The sequence below is a fragment of the Heteronotia binoei genome, chromosome 18 (assembly GCF_032191835.1).
Source record: "Heteronotia binoei isolate CCM8104 ecotype False Entrance Well chromosome 18, APGP_CSIRO_Hbin_v1, whole genome shotgun sequence".
NCBI classification, from domain to species: domain Eukaryota; kingdom Metazoa; phylum Chordata; class Lepidosauria; order Squamata; family Gekkonidae; genus Heteronotia; species Heteronotia binoei.
The window spans coordinates 4196393-4213630 of NC_083240.1; the positions used below are offsets into that span (position 1 = coordinate 4196393).

At 46.0% G+C, this 17238-nt stretch overlaps 1 protein-coding gene across 2 annotated transcripts in view; it reads left to right on the forward strand.

Annotated features, from left to right (window-relative positions):
* Positions 1-17238, forward strand: part of MTOR (mechanistic target of rapamycin kinase) — a 137594-nt gene that overhangs the window by 3816 nt on the left and 116540 nt on the right. For both annotated transcript variants that reach the window (XM_060259562.1, XM_060259563.1), the window contains exons 2-12: positions 1780-1944; positions 3787-3895; positions 4832-5064; positions 5766-5966; positions 6858-6992; positions 7433-7708; positions 10173-10281; positions 11059-11245; positions 11842-11970; positions 14195-14439; positions 16877-17092. In XM_060259562.1, the coding sequence (XP_060115545.1) occupies positions 1825-1944; positions 3787-3895; positions 4832-5064; positions 5766-5966; positions 6858-6992; positions 7433-7708; positions 10173-10281; positions 11059-11245; positions 11842-11970; positions 14195-14439; positions 16877-17092 (1960 nt within the window). In that variant the 5' untranslated portion in view covers positions 1780-1824. The remainder of the gene's footprint in view (positions 1-1779; positions 1945-3786; positions 3896-4831; positions 5065-5765; positions 5967-6857; positions 6993-7432; positions 7709-10172; positions 10282-11058; positions 11246-11841; positions 11971-14194; positions 14440-16876; positions 17093-17238) is intronic.

Sequence of the window (17238 nt, forward strand, 5' to 3'; positions counted from 1 at the left end):
TTATAATAGTGCTATGATTACATCATGTTAGGTAATATTAGGTTATAATTGCAGTGTACTGGAAAAATAGCATTATATATGAATATAATCATTCTGATTTGTTGCACTGTGTAGTGTAATGAGTTATATCCTACTGCTCAGCTGCTGAGTGCAGGGCGTTTAATCCCAGTGAGCATTCCACCAGCAGAATTTGCTCTTTCTCTGGAATGAGGCTTCCTCCACTGGAGGAATTCTCAGCTGAGTGGGGATATAGGATACAACCCCATGTAATATACTCAGAACTTTTTTGGTAGAAAAAGCCCAGCAGGAACTTATTTGTGTATTAGACCACACCCCCTGATGTCACCATTGTTTCACACAGGGCTTTTTTGTAGACAGCCAGTTTGGTGTAGTGGTTAACTGCGCGGACTCTTGTCTGGGAAAGCTGGGTTTGATTTCCCCACTCCTCCACTTGCACCTGCTGGAATGGCCTTGGGACAGACATAGCTAGCACAGAGGTTGTCCTTGAAAGGGCAGCTTCTGAGAGAGATATCTCAGTCCCACGTATCTCACAGGGTGTTTGTTATGGGGAAGGAAGATAAAGGAGATTGTGAGCCACTCTGAGTGGAGGGTGGAATATAAATCCAATGTCTTCTAAAAAAAACCCCCAACTTATTTGCATATTTGGCCACCCCCCTAGATGCCAAGCCCTGAATATAGTAATATATAGGGTTTCATTTAAGACATTGTCAAGCCACCTTTTCTCTCATCCTAGTGTCCTCTGGGCAGCAAACAATAACATTAAAACAAGCATTAAAATCCATCTATCCATATATATTTAAAAATCAGTTAAAACAAAAGGCACACGAATGGGTAGGCAGGTCAGTTATATATATGTTATGCCTTAATCACTTTATCCAATATTTCATTATTATTGCTGTTAATGTGGCATTTTGATTTGCATTATTGGTAAAGTTGCTATACGTAATCTTTTTGTCTTGGCGGCATGATTTCTTGTTAATAATAAATGGGAATAATTTAACAAGTTAATAAGTTCTCAGTGCAGTGATTCTCAGAGTTACTCTGGCTGTAACCTAGATGAAGCCAGTTGGTTTTTAGAGTGAACGGCTTAGGATTGCACTGTAAGTTAATAAGAACTGCACTGTAAATACGGCGACAGGAAGATATAATGCATCAATAAGTTGTTGGCTTTATTAACAAGAAACATCCATTTTATTCATTGGAGTTTATTCCCAAGAAAGTGTTCTGAGAATTGCAGACTTAACTTATTACTATAGTTAATATTGGTGTAATTTATTGCAATAAGCAAAGTGGTGTCTTGCTTTCAGTAATAATAATAATAATAATATTATAATAATAAGTCCGTAGGGCCTGCAAAACTGTCCTCTTCCAGCTAGTTTTTTAAGATGGAACCCCTGATAACATCAATAATCACCGTGCCATCTTATATACAATTTGTTTATATTATAATGTTATATTGTTTTATTGGCTTTACTGTTTAAATTATTAATTATATTATATATTGTTTTATTGTATCATGGTTTTACCATGTCTTGTTAGCCGCCCTGAGCCTGCCTTGGCGGGGAGGGCGGGATATAAATAAAAGTTTATTATTATTATTATTAATAAGGAATTACTAGTTGACAAGTTGTTACTAAGAATGTAAGCAAACTCTTGGCTCAGACCAAAAGTCCTTCCCTCAAATAAGAGCCCTTCACCGAGTGAACAGTTTTGCTGCAGCCTCCCTTCAACTCATGGCATACTTTTTTTCTTATTCAGAAGACCAAGCAGACTTGATGCCCTGTGCTCCGACTCACTGCCACCATGTCGGGGACTGTCACGATCCTTCTTCAGTTTGCCAGTGGCCTCAAGAGCCGCAACGAAGAGACCAGAGCAAAAGCCGCCAAAGATTTGCAACATTATGTCACCATGGAACTCCGTGAGGTGAGTAGCATGGGGGAGCAGCACCTTCTTAGCCATCACCTGGGACCCAAAGGTGTGAATCTACCTAAGGCATAGGTTTCACTCTCCCTTGCTCTCCTGCTTCGCTTATGAACTCAAAAACCAGGGATCTTGAAAACCTGCTTGGTCCGTTAAGCTGTTCCTTGTAAGAATTTTATTTTTTGCTACCTGTTGTGTCTGTATTGGTTTTTAAAATCTAAATCTTATGCTTTTAATTTTTTTAAAGATGAGTAATGTTGGTGCTGGGGGTGTTATAATTTTCATAGAATCGTATAGTTTAAGAACATAAGAAAAGCCATGTTGGATCAGGCCAGTGGCCCCTCCAGTCCAACCCTCTGTGTCACATAAGAACATAAGAGAAGCCATGTTGGATCAGGCCAATGGCCCATCCAGTCCAACACTCTTTGTCACATAAGAACATAAGAGAAGCCATGTTGGATCAGGCCAATGGCCCATCCAGTCCAACACTCTTTGTCACATAAGAACATAAGAAAAGCCATGTTGGATCAGGCCAATGGCCCATCCAGTCCAACACTCTGTGTCACAGAAGAACATAAGAGAAGCCATGTTGGATCAGGCCAGTGGCCCCTCCAGTCCAACCCTCTGTGTCACATAAGAACATAAGAGAAGCCATGTTGGATCAGGCCAATGGCCCATCCAGTCCAACACTCTTTGTCACATAAGAACATAAGAGAAGCCATGTTGGATCAGGCCAATGGCCCATCCAGTCCAACACTCTTTGTCACATAAGAACATAAGAAAAGCCATGTTGGATCAGGCCAATGGCCCATCCAGTCCAACACTCTGTGTCACAGAAGAACATAAGAGAAGCCATGTTGGATCAGGCCAATGGCCCATTCAGTCCAACACTCTGTGTCACAGAAGAACATAAGAAAAGCCATGTTGGATCAGGCTAATGGCCCATCCAGTCCAACACTCTGTGTCACACAGTGGCAAAAAAAATTATATATACGCACACACTGTGGCTAATAGCCACTGATGGACCTCTACTCCATATTTTTATCTAAAAAATTTGGAAGGGATCTCCAGAGTCATCTAGTCCAACCCACTGCACAATGCAGGGAATTCATAAGTACTGCCTGCCCCCCCCCCCCCGTGACCCCTTCTCCATGCCCAGAAGATGGCAACAAAATCCCTCCAAGATCCCTGGCCAAACTGGCCTAGAGGAAATTGCTTCCTGACCTCCAAATGGCAATTGGCATTTCCCTGGGCATGTAAGAAAGGGCCATGAGAACTAAGCACAGATGCAGCTCTTCGTGCCCTCCCTTTCGTGATCCACCTAAATTCACAGGATCCTTCTTGCTGTCAGATGGCCATCTAGCCTCTGTTTAAAAACCTCCAAAGAAGGAGAGCCCACCACTGCCCAATGAGGAAGCCTGTTCCACTGAGGAACCACTCTAACTGTCAGGAAGTTCTTCCTAATGTTTAACCAGAAAATCTTTTGATTTAATTTCAACCTGTTGGCTCTGGTCTGACCTTATCCCCATTGAAATTCATTTTATTTCTTTTAGCCCAGTTTTCCAGTGTTTCGATGGAATAGTTTGATTTATATTTATTGCTATAATTTCAGTGTCACCTAAACTACTTCAAGGTGAATGTGTGGAATGCTAAAATATTAGAAACAAACAAAAATGGTTGGAAAATTTCCTTCACTAAGGCACCAGGAAGTTAGTACAAGAGAATTCTTCCAGTCTGGGTCTGCATTCTTCTTGCACTTCCCCTCCCTCTTGTTAGTTGAGATAATCATGGCCAGGAAAAAGCTACTAACTGGAGTTGACATTTTTCTTTCTCCTTCCTGCACAGATGAGTCAAGAGGAATCCACTCGTTTCTATGACCAGCTAAATTCTCACATCTTCGAGCTTGTCTCCAGTTCAGATGCGAATGAGAGGAAAGGAGGCATTTTGGCTATAGGTGAGTAGGCATATGTGTGTCCAACTGAAGGAAACTGAATACCTTCTGTTGAGAAATTCTTCTCTTGGTTGCCTTATCAAGCCACAAATTTATTGGGATCTACAGAGTGGTCTTAAAAGTTAGATCTGCGGCAGCTCCTAGTAATGAGCTTTATAGTCCAGCACAGCTATTATGATTTTAAACATACCAACAATGTAGGAAATTTTAGAAGTGTACAGTTCTAACCTGAAGATTTAATTTAATTTTTCAAGTGGGCTCTGGGTGACTTACAAAATTAAAAAACCTTACAAAACCTCAAACAGACTACATCCAAACTAAATAATCTCATAATTACAAAATTAACAGAAACCATGATCCACATCATTGGCAACAAGTCATAAACCACATATAGGCTGGTAGTGTTCAGCATAACATAAACACCTGATGAGGTGCTTGGGGAAGCAATGATTTCAGGGGACAACCTCTGAATCAATTAAAAGCCTGGCAGAAGAACTCCATCTTACAGGCCCTGCGAAACTTAGATAAGTCACGCAGGGCCTGGATCTCCAGCAAGAGCTCATTCCACCAGATGGGGGCCCGGACCAAAAAGGCCCTGGCCCTTGTTGAAGCCAGTCGGGCGTCCTTGGGACCAGATCTGCATTTTAACTATGATTTTTTGAATGTAAATTTTTATGCTGTAATTTTATATTGTAATGGCCAATGGCCACATTACAATAAAACTACTACCTACAGAGTGGTCTTGAGAACACTTTACTGTTTCTTGCAAAGTTCACTCTGTTCCTTTGATTGCTATTTTGATGGTGATTTCTGGTACAGGAAGAATCAGAGGAATTTACCCTGGTGGGATGTGGGAATATTAAGGCTTATTCTGTACCATCTTGCCCCCTGACAACTGTGCCACCTTTGAAAGCCCTCACGGCCCTTTCTGTTTCCCAGCAAGCCTCATCGGTGTCGAGGGAGGCAACGCCACTCGCATTGGCAGGTTTGCTAACTACCTGAGGAACCTCCTCCCCTCCAATGACCCTGTTGTCATGGAGATGGCCTCGAAGGCCATTGGGCGCCTGGCCATGGCAGGCGACACCTTCACGGCAGAATATGTGGAGTTTGAAGTCAAAAGGGCGCTGGAGTGGCTGGGAGCCGACAGGAATGAAGGTCGGAGGCATGCAGCGGTAAGGGTCCTTTCTGCAGCTAGGCGGGGTGGGAGTTGCATATGGGAAGGTGAAAACTGGGGAGCAAAGAAAGCACAAGAGCTGGGAGCCGCAGCACAACAGTTGCTCTGGACTAGAGTGTCTCTGTGTCATAACCCCCCCCCCCCCCCCGCAAAAGAAGAAGCTTGGAAATTATTTGGTAAGAATGTAGAGCTCCCTAATTAATTCATCCCTTTCACAGAACTACAGTTCCCAGGTTCTTTGAGAAGAGGGAAGGACTGTTAAACCAGTTTAAATCTGCAGAGAAAATATGTCTTGAGGGGGGAAAAAACCGCAAACTTTTGCTGATCCATTGCAAGCTTTTCAAGCAGAAGTAAAATCTCCACCCTGGAAGTATTATTAGGCAGAGATCATGGTGTGTCAGATGAGCATCATGCAGAAAGCATCGGACCGCTTTGGGGACAAATTGTAGTTCTGCGTTCAAGCCGCTTGCGAGCCCAAGGTCCCAGCAGCTCCAGTTTTAAAGGCGTGGCTACCAAATACCTAAGTACCAAGTATCAGGAAAGAACCTAAGACCCTGGAGAACTGCTGGCAGTCAGAGAAGAGTGAACTGCTTGAGGGCCTAAAAGACTGACTTGGCCGGAGCAAGCCTCAGAGGTGAGCAGGAGAACTGTTGGCCAGTCTCTGAAGTTCCCTTTCCCCCCACCCTGGCTCTCCTTCAGGTCTTGGTCTTGCGGGAGCTGGCCATCAGCGTCCCCACGTTCTTCTTCCAGCAAGTGCAGCCGTTTTTTGACAACATCTTTGTTGCCGTGTGGGATCCGAAGCAGGCCATTCGCGAGGGAGCAGTTTCTGCCTTACGAGCCTGCCTCATCCTCACCACCCAGCGGGAATCGAAAGAGATGCAGAAGCCGCAGTGGTACCGGGTGAGGAGAGAGTGTTTCTGTGGCCTGTGTTTTTTCTAAATCTGAGAGTGTGGGTTGCCTGCAAGGCTGGTCCACTGGGTCAAAGCGTATTGGTCACCAGAGTAGACTGGACTTCCTCATACGCAGTTAGCATATTCTTGAGAGATGGAGTCTGTCCACTGTAGTAGCGCCCATCCTACATAACAGCTAGATTTGAGTGCAGTAGCACCTTATAGACCAACAAGATTTGGGGGCTGTTAACTTTAGAATCAGTGCTACCCTTGTCAGCTACCTGACGAAGAGCTTTTCAAGAACTTTTGAAAGCGTATTCCCTGAAATTTTTGTTGATCTCAGAGGTGCTCAAATATAGCTAGTCTCCTGCATACCAACATGACTACTCTCTGAAACCATCCTTTGTAAGTTTACTTGGAATAAAATACCACTAAATTGAGTAGGACATAATTCACAGGTGAATGTACATAGGATTGTAGCCAGCGTAGGATGGCTCCTTCCATCGAGAATCTGCTCTGTTCTTTCTAAGCACTGAAAGTTTGACCTGGGATAAGGAGGAATCGGTTTTCCCCCAAAAGGGGTGGAGATCTTATTTTTCTCTGGAGGAGACAAGTGGTGGTGGTGGGGGGGGCGGTCCCTGGTTGTTCTGGAGCAGGAGTCCCCAACCTTTTTGAGCCTCTTAATTGTTGAGCATCATGGCGTCTTTGCCCAATCATAAGGGCTTCTGTCCTGGAAGCATGGCCCAGTAACAATAAGCTGGACAGTTCAATCAAGATCCAGAAGTTGTTAGGGGCTGGCAGAGCAATGAGAAGCCAGAACTGTTGGCGCAGGAGCATGTTTATATTCTGTATCTATGTTCCAAAGTGTTATCATTATTAACAGTGAATAATATTCATTCAGCAAACATACGAGGAAGCTGAGAAGGGCTTTGATGAGACTGTGGCCAAAGAGAAGGGTATGAATCGGGATGATCGGATCCATGGTGCCTTACTGATCCTTAACGAGTTGGTGAGAATCAGCAGCATGGAGGGAGAGGTGAGTTAACAGTAGGGGTGGCATCCGGCCCCACAGATAACCAGATGATGGCATCTGTTCTGGCCCTGAGTGCACGGAGTGGGGTACATATTTAGGATTCATTTGGTGGTGGAAGAGAAGCCTCTGTCAGTTGCTGCTGATCCCAATAGCTGCAAGGTGGTAAGTACCTCCATGTTCTGAAGAAGCGCGTCTCTGAATGCCACTTGGTGAGGAAGCGGATGTTGCTGGAAAGTTGTCATATCACAGTGCCTGAGTGGGCTTCCTGAAAGCAGGCATCTTCTGGCCCTTATTTGGAAGCAAAGATGTTGGGTCAGACACACCTGTAGCCTGGTCCAGCCGGGCTCTTCTTATGGACCTTCCATGCAAAGGGAACTTGCTGCCTTGAGGAGGTTTCTTGGAGTGGCCTTTCTCCTAAGCATCCTTTGCCTTCTTTCCACCAGCGTCTTCGAGAGGAGATGGAGGAGATCACACAGCAGCAGTTGGTGCATGATAAGTACTGCAAAGACCTGCTGGGCTTTGGGACCAAACCTCGCCACATCACTCCCTTTGCCAGCTTCCAGTCTGTCCAGCCCCAGCAGTCGAATGCTTTGATGGGGTTGCTGGGGTACAGCCCGCACCAGGGAATCGTGGGCTTTGGCGCATCGCCCATCCCAGCTAAGACAACCTTGGTAGAGAGCCGGTGCTGCAGAGAACTGATGGAAGAGAAGTTCGACCAGGTGAACTGACAGACTTTCCACCAACCGCCCCTTGCTCCCAAGCTGCAGCTAGCAAGTACTCTTGAAAAGCTCCCTGTAGATAAAGTCCATGATAGAGAGCAAGGTTTAGTTCAGTTCAGTTACCTTTATTGGCATTTCAGTCACATGAACATTAGCAAGGGTGCTATTATAGTTAAGACACTTAACTCAGTATAAAACACAACATCAGCCTGAAGTTCGTTTAAGAATGTCGCTACGTAAATAGACAGCTGCTTGCAAGGTTTAGTGTGTTGTCTTCCGCTTCATCTGTCCCGGGAAGCCACAATGAGGGAGCTGAGGTTACTTCACTGTGGTTTCCCAGAGCTAGTTGCTGTAAGATTCCCTGCAAACCCTACTTTGCTGCTACTGGGACTACCTCGGTGGGAACGCGTGCGGCCTGGGCTGAAGGAACTGCACTGGCTTCCAATTATATTCCGAGTTCGCTACAAGGTGCTGGTCATTATCTTTAAAGCCCTATATGGCCGAGGACCTGCCTACTTTAGGGACCGCCTCTCCCCACACGTTCCCCAGAGAGCACTAAGATCTAGCTCCCAAAGCCTTTTAAGGATCCCTGGACCAAAGGAGGCCAAACTGAAAGTAACGAGGGAGCAGGCCTTCTCCGTAATGGCCCCCCACTGGTGGAATCAACTACCGGAGGAAGTGCGAGCCCTGCGGGACTTTAATCAGTTCCGCAGGGCTTGCAAAACCACCCTCTTTCTGCAAGCATATAAGGAGCCCTGAAAGTGATATCTAGCCATCGGAATACATCTATTGAACATAGCACCTTAATTTATTGTAGTTTTAACTTTTTATGTAACCTTCTTTTAAATGTATTTATTAACTGTATTTTAAAATTGTTTTATGCAAATCATGGTTATACCATGTCTTGTTAGCCGCCCTGAGCCTGCTTCGGCGGGGAGGGCGGGATACAAATAAAAGTTTATTATTATTATTATTATTATTATTATTATTATTACTTGGTGATTAGGGCTTGGAGCCCTGCTTGGCTAATATTCGGTCCTCTAAGTTAAAGCAATGCACTTGATGCCTTTTTTTCGTTCCCTCCCATGCTCCGTCAAAAGGGGAAAACAATAATAATATAATAATAATACTTTTTATTTGTATCCCGCCCTCCCCGTCAGGGCAGGCTCAGGGCGGCTCACAACATATGAATATAATATACAATAAAACCATACATAGTAAATGCAATTACAGTTATAAAATCAACATTAAAACATTAACAACTTACATTAAAATTAACATTGTAGTGCTGTAACTTAGGTCTTTAATAAAATTCAGTGACTAAAATATGTCCAGCGAGATTTTCTTAATTCGGCATTAGGTGAAGGCTGTTTTGAAGAGGTAGGTCTTACAGGCCCTGCGGAATTGGTCTAAACATCGCAGGGCCCGTACCTCCTCCGGGAGTTGATTCCACAGCAGTGGGGCTGCAATGGAGAAGGCCCGATCCCGGGTGGTCTTCAATCTGGCCTCTCTTGGCCCAGGGATATTCAGCTGGTTCTTTCCAGCTGACCTCAGCGCTCTCTGGGGTTCATATGGGGAGAGACGGTCCCTCAAGTAGGCAGGTCCTCGGCCATATAGGACCAAGTATTGGGCACTGCATCTTGGTGGGGACTGCCTGACATTACGGCAGATTGACTTTTGGATTTGCCAGGACAGTTACCATTGAGCCTCTGCCCTGGAGGGCTGCTGGGAGCAAGCCAAGCCCCACCTCACAGGCAGCCCCTGCAGGGGTAGCTTGACTGGGGACAACATAGGAGGATGGGACAAGTGAGCCCGCAGTTCTCGTGGTCACTGTGGCCTGGGGCTTAGCTGGATGGGCCTTGCAGGGCTACTGAACCTGGCTCACTTCCAGGACATTTTAGTAACCAAAATGTAATCCTGTCTGCCTCTTCTACCCATTGAGGTTTTCAAGAAGGCCAGTCGGCTGCTGGCTGTAGCTCTCCACACAAGCTGAAGGGGAGATCTTGTTTATTCCAATAAATCCCTTGACGGGAATGCTTCCTCCCTGCCTTGCAGCTGTAGTGAATATGAATGAATCACATGAGATAGCAGAGACTTGGAAATTGGGGCTAATTCTTGCAAGCAACTGATGGGATGATAAGCCTGTTTCTGAAGTATACCACTTATAATAATAATAATAATAAGTTTTTATTTATACCCCGCCCTCCCCGCCAAGGCAGGCTCAGACTAGAGGTGGGGGCCAGGCACAAATTAATGTTCCTGCATCCCAGAAGAAGAAGGATCCTTACAGTTCTCCCTGGTGTGCTACATTTCTGTTCTTTATTGGAGGAGTGATCAGTCACACTGGTTGCAGCTTGCAGCCGGAAGGGATCCGGTACAGAGAAGGGTTTTCCATCTCATTCACTGTTTGTGAGAACTGGGCTGTTGTAAGAACTCCTTCGGATGTTGCTCTTCTGTTTTTCAGGTGTGCTACTGGGTTCTAAAGTGTCGAAGTAGCAAGAACTCTCTGATCCAAATGACAGTCCTCAGCTTGCTGCCACGGCTGGCTGCTTTCCGGCCTTCTGCTTTCACAGGTACAAAATTCCCAGGTGAAACGGGTCAAAAAAAGAGAGATGCTATGGAGAGGGGACAATCGCTGTTCTTTAGAGAACATAAAATATGTCCTAATCGCAGTGTTACCTGCAGGCAGAACAATAGAAGCCTCAGTTTCTACAGTTATTTTCATCTCTGGAACCAGAATCTCTGAAGTCTTAGCTAGAGCAGGTTTCCCTCAGCTGACTGGCAGGCTGGCAAAGAATGGCTATGGGTGCTTCCCATCACCATACAGGGCTTTTTAGAATCATAGAGTCGGAAGGGACCTCCAGGGTCATCTAGTCCAACCCCCTGCACAATGCAGGAAATTCACAAATATCTCCCTCTAAGTTCACAGGATCAGCACTGCTGTCCGATGGCCATCTAGCCTCTGTTTAAAAATCTCCAAGGAAGGAGAGCCCACCACCTCCCAAGGAGGAAGCCTGTTCCACTGAGGAATCCCTCTAAACTCACAAACACCTCCCTCTAAATTCACAGGATCCTCATTGCTGTCAGATGGCCATCTAGCCTCTGTTTAAAAACCTCCAAGGAAGGAGAGCCCCACCTCCCAAGGAGGAAGTCTGTTCCATTGAGGAACCGCTCTGTCAGGAAGTTCTTAAAGTTTAGTTGAAAACTCTTCTGATTTAATTTCAACCCATTAGTTTTTCTACCATTGACTTGAAGATGTGACTTTGAGGAAGGTTTTTGAAAACAAATTAAGGGCTGAGATTAATTTTTCTCATGTTCTTCTCCCTCTTTTTCCTTTTGTTTTCTACCAGCTGACCACTACCTTCCAGACACCATGAACCATGTCTTGAGCTGTGTGAAGAAAGAGAAGGAGCGAACTGCAGCTTTCCAGGCCCTGGGCTTGCTTTCTGTGGCTGTCCGGTCGGAATTCCAGGTTTACCTGCCCAAGGTCTTAGAAATCATAAAGGCCGCCCTCCCGCCAAAGGACTTTGCCCACAAGTGAGTGTCTGCAAAAGCCTGGAGAGCTTCCTGATGTGTTTAGCATTCTTGTGACTGATCCCAGAGGGACCAGCGGACCATACAATGCAGCTTCCATCTTTTCCCGCTTCTTCAGACAGCATCAAGGGCACAACCTGATACTACCTGTGCCCTGTGCTGTCGGTAGAGCATCCTGTACCCAGGTTGCAAGCAAAGGACCTTAAGATCTGTCCTGAAAGACTTTTTTCTTCTCCCTCCTCCCCCTTTTTTTTACAACCTCCATTCTGATGAAGATGGTGACCTAAGTTGCATGGCTTTTGTTTTTTGATTTTTCAGCCTTATGACTAGGGGTTTTTTTCCTTCCTGTTTTGTTTTTCCATATAGAGGTTTAATCTGGGATTTTATATGTCAAATATGTCCTCTTAATACTGAACTTTGGCTGATCAACTTAGTTGAGTAGCACCTAAACTAGAATTGGGCTGGGAGATTCCAGCTTGTTCTTAGCAGCTGTATCTCCTTGGGGAGCCTTTGTTTAAAGAAAGATGGTCAGTGGATGTCATGTGGATGTCATGTAACTTTCTCTCAAGTTGAACTGTAATTCTGATGCATCTCTGCAGGAGGCAGAAGTCGGTGCAGGTGGATGCCACTGTCTTCACCTGCATCAGTATGCTGGCTCGTGCAATGGGGCCCTCCATCCAGCAAGACATCAAGGAGCTTCTGGAACCCATGCTGGCCGTGGGACTGAGGTAGGACTCTCAGTTACCTCCATAGACCACTGTGTGGTGCTCTTGCCTCTACAGTTCCCTTCCTAAGTGATCACCAAGTAGGGTTTGCAGAGAATCTTACAGCAGCTTCGTTTCCAGCAAGTCTTCTGCATGCCTCTTCTTGAAGTGGTAACTTGTATGTAAACACAGTGAACATATGCTAGGAAACCATAATTGGCTGCCAGATCCCTTCTGTTTGTGCATAGTGGTTGAAAGCATGCATCTCTAGTGTGCATGGTAACAGGGCATGCTGCATGGAGCTATGGAAAACACACCAACTTGAAAACAAACAAACCCAATAACAATAGTGAAGCATTGCTGAGAGCTGTGAAGAGCTTGCAAGCAGACTTTCTAGGCTTCCGCACTCAGCAGAGTCACTCCTGTTATGAAAACTACAAGATAAGAATATTTTGAAATGTCTGTCACCAGGGGACGGTAGCTGTTATGTATGTTTTAGGGCAGGCTGTGAGGAATATGGAAATAATCTATTCAGCCTGCTGTTTGTGCAAGGGGTCAACGCGTCAATCTAAACCATAATGCAACACAAGCCCAGGATAGGAATGAATGACCCACTCCGTGCTAGAGGTGTTTAAATAAATGAAGAACTTAGTGAAAGTAGGCAGTTCAAGCAAGAAAGGTGAATGGGGGTATGTGCAAAGGACCCCTCTCCTCCACTAAGTGACCAACACAGACTCCTGAGCTGTCTAACTGCGGGGGAGGGGGAGAAGGGGGAGAGTTTTCACCTTAAAGAGTGGCAGCGTCTGTTAACCTGAGAAGGATGGAGACCTGTAAGTCCCAGCTGAGACAACTGGTGAGCCAGGCACAGGTGCTTGATCAAATTAAAATGTTTGTGCCAGCTTTTCTTTGCCACCCAGATTGCTTAGTTACTGTCTGCACACATCTGGCCAAGGTTCAAGGGGTGGCTTATAAGTGCTGAGGGAGCTGCTGCTCTCTGGTGAAACGATCAGCTTCGCTTATGTTGGTTTGAAGCTGCGTTTGTTGGTATTTGAAGAATTTATAAAATTCCACGCAAATTCCTAAGAAAGTCTCTTTGTCTGCTTCTAGTGCTTGAAATACCTCTTGTGAAGGAAATGCCTAAGCAGGCAAATACTCCCCACCCCCCCAAACCACTGAGAGGAGAATTGGAGAGCTGAATTATTTCCCTTTGTCTTCTCTCCACCCTCTTCCAGGAGTTTGTCCACTAAAATGGGATTATGCCCAAGCTTTGGGTCTGAATTATTGTCTGATCGTGAAAGGCAGGAAGGTTCAAAGGTTCTTTTGGCTTCCTAGAATTGGGCATTTGTTGTAAGAGGGTGAGAGAGAAGCAGCCGCTTGTAGACTCAAAGGAATGAGAGTTTTAAATCCTACTAGAGATTGTTTAAGGGCATTCTCAATCGAATTGGTCCTGTTCACACCTTAGCAATGAGAAGAAATGCTTGTCGCCAGTCAAAATCCAGGCATGTTACCAACTAGCACCCATCAGTACTCCAAATTTTGACCCCTCGTGAGTGAACTGGATAGCGGGGATGTGGGCACTTGAAAAATCAAGCAGGTAGTAGTAACTGGTCAAAAGAGTAAAGGTCAGTTCCAAGGGCGGGGTGGTTGGTGTGGATTAGAGAGCTTGAGTAGAAAGGTGAATGCAGGAGGGCTGAAGAGAGCCCTGTTTAATGTGAGAGCTACACCCCCATGGCTAGTTTCAGACCGTGTTGTTCTGCTGAAGAAAAGCAAGATTCAAGTCCAATAGTACCGTAAAAATCAGCAAGGTTCCCAGGCTATAAACTTTTGAGAGTCCAAGCTCCCTTCTCAGATATCTGGGCTCAATTCTTGCACTCCCGTTGCTGTTTCCCTTTTAGCTCCTGTACTGTTCTCACTGCATTGGCCAGCTTGTGTCTAGTCTTGTACCCAGATTGTCAGTAGATTGGTCAACATGATTAAATTATCCGTCTCTCATAGCCCTCCGCACAGAAAACTGGCATGTCAGAGGGAGAGGCTGTCGTTTAGCCTTCTCCTCGCTTCGCTATGTTTTTTGTGGGGCGGATTTTGTCTGTATGGAGGACCACCCCCCACGCATGCACAGTCTGAAGTGGCACAGACTAGGCACAGGCCAACCGTCTCTGAGAATCAGGTCTGGCTAAGGGCTGGGAGGTGCACAGGAAAAATCTTGTCCGCCCAAAGTAACCCACACGGGTTTATTTCTTGCCCTCAGCCCCGCTTTGACAGCCGTGCTGTATGACTTGAGTCGCCAGATCCCGCAGCTGAAGAAGGAGATCCAGGATGGGCTGCTGAAGATGTTGTCCCTGGTCCTCATGCACAAGCCCTTGCGCCACCCGGGCATGCCCAAGGGCCTGGCTCACCAGCTGGCTTCTCCCAGCCTCACAAACATCCCCGAGGCCAGCGACGTGGGCAGCATCACGCTTGCACTCCGCACTCTCGGCAGCTTTGAGTTTGAAGGTAAGGCATTCCCTGGGGGTAGGAGGCTGAGAAGGTTCACATACAGATGCCCGGCGAAGGAGAGAGGTGGTGGGGCAGCCACAAGAACATAAGAGGAGCCCTGTTGGATCAGGCCACTGGCCCATCCAGTCCAACACTCTGTGTCACAGAAGAACATAAGAGAAGCCATGTTGGATCATGCCAATGGCCCATCCAGTCCAACACTCTGTGTCACATAAGAACATAAGAAGAGCCCTGTTGGATCAGGCCAATGGCCCATCCAGTCCAACACTGTGTCACATAAGAACATAAGAGAAGCCATGTTGGATCATGCCAATGGCCCATCCAGTCCAACACTCTGTGTCACATAAGAACATAAGAGGAGCCCTGTTGGATCAGGCCAATGGCCCATCCAGTCCACCACTCTGTGTCAAACAGTGGCAAAAAAAAAAACCCAGGTGCCATCAGGAGGTCCACTAGTGGGGCCAGGACACTAGAAGCCCTACCACTGTTGCCCCCGCCCCCCAGAGGGTAACTGTGCTGGTTTGCAGTAGAACAGCTAGATCAGGAGTGGCCAAACTTTCTTAATGTAAGAGCCACAGAATAAATGTCAGATGTTTGAGAGCCACAAGACATGAATGTCAGATGTTTGAGAGCTGGAAGGAAGGCAGGAAAATTGATGGGGAGGGAAGGAGAGGTGGAAAGAAACAATTTTAACTTTCATTTCCTTCTCCAAGCTGCTGGCAGGCTTGGCTTGGAGAAGTGCTTTAAAGAGAGAACTGCCTTCTCCAAACTGGCCAGCAGGGTTGGTGGGGGCTTCAAGAGCCACATCTGGCTCCTGAGCCACAGTTTGGCCACCCCTGAGCTAGATACAAGTTCAGAAGCACCTTAAAAGACCAACAGGAGCTGTGGGAGCCTTGACTCCTGAAAGTTCATCCTAAGAAAATCGTGTTGGTCTCTAATGCGCTGCTGGGCTGGAATATAGCTGCCTCATGCTTCCCCTTCCTTCCCCCACAGCCTGAAATCCTCCCATAACCCAATGCGGGTAAGAAGCACATATTTTTTAACCTCTGAGAAAGACAAAGGGCTGCCAGGATTCGCTGAGCCGGTGCTGTCCTCAGAAGCTTGTCCCCAAATGAATTCTGCCTGCATCTTTAATAAATACCCTTTTTTCAATAAAAGAATTGGGAACTTTGCCTGGGTTACATAAGTGTAAAATGAAACATTGGGCTAATCCTGTTCTGTTCAGGAGGCGGCCCTGTTTCCAGCATTCCTCGTTTCTCTCGGTAGTTTCCAGCAATAACAGGATATTCAGAGACTGGGTTGGGGGGTATTTATTTTACTTTACAAAATGCGTATCTCACCTTTTCTGCCCTCACAAGGATGTTCAGTTTTAAAAATCCAGAACGCAAAGCCTGTGAGAATGAGCTATGAGTTTTATAACTTCAGTTATACCCTGTTCTTCAACCAGATGGGCTCTCAATAATACTACAGGAATTAATCAGACTGCGGCCATGTTGGTCTTTATCAAAGGTGTTAAGAGAATCCAGCAGCACCTATTGTATTATTTTTGTTGCTGCTGATGCAGCACATAATTCAGGCATTGGTTGCTGTTGACATCTGGCTCTGGCTTCCTGGGTTCTTTTCTTTCCTGACAGCGGCAGGCGGAGGGGGGCTCACATCCCCATGCTGAGCTCGTTGCTGATCCCCCTGATGCTGCTGGTCTTTCTACTCCCCTCCAGACACTGAGTTGCTCTCTTTAGAGGGACATGTTTTCCGCATCCCCTTGCATTGATTTGCAGCAGTGGCTGGAAAATGATCTTCTCCTGTATTGTCTGCCTGCAGCTTAAGATATTCAGGGGCTCTCTTCTCTGTTCCCCCACTGTCACTGGCAAGGATGGTGCCACCACAAAGAAGGCACCAAGACATGGGAACTCCCTGGCACCAAGTTTGAAGTCCTTTGAGAGCCAAGAGAAAACATTTTTATTTTCCTCTGTGTGAAAGTATAGCCATGATAGTTTTCTCTATGCAAAAGTATAGCCAGGAGCTATTATCATTTTGGTGTGTGGGCCACATAATATTTCTGTGGATCTCTTTCCCCTTTTATTTTTGATTTGTTGCTGGGATTTTAATTTAATCACTTTTCGCTCTGAAGTTTTATCGTTCAAAGATCTGACTTCGAGGTGATTATTGTTTTAAATATGACAGTTTCTTAATGTGTTTGTTCTAACGTATTTTTGCTGAGGATGTTTTGTGGGTTTTTGAAAGTGTTTAAAGTATTGTCGTTCAGCTAAACCACTTAAGGAGAAGGGCAGGATATAAATAAATATTTTGCATACAGTGCATACGGTCATGTTCTTAGTTTCATTTCTGAAAACCTCGAGAAATGAGATGCAGTCCTTTTCTGACAAGCTGGAAAACTTCTTCTTTCTTCTCGACCCACCCCACTTAATTCCAGGCCACTCTCTGACCCAGTTCGTCCGGCACTGTGCTGATCACTTCCTCAACAGTGAGCACAAAGAGATCCGGATGGAGGCGGCTCGCACATGCTCACGCTTGCTGACCCCATCCATTCACCTGATCAGTGGGCATGCCCACGTGGTTAGCCAGACTGCCGTGCAGGTGGTGGCAGATGTCCTCAGCAAACTGTTGGTTGTTGGGATCACAGATCCAGGTAAGTGCGGAAAGAGAGCGTGTGTATGTGTGTGTTGGGGATGGGTTTGAACACATGCTGCTGCCTTCTACTGCATCAGACCCTTGGTCCATCAAACTCAGCATTGTCTGCTCAGACTGGCAGCGGGTCTCCAGGGTCTCAGGCAG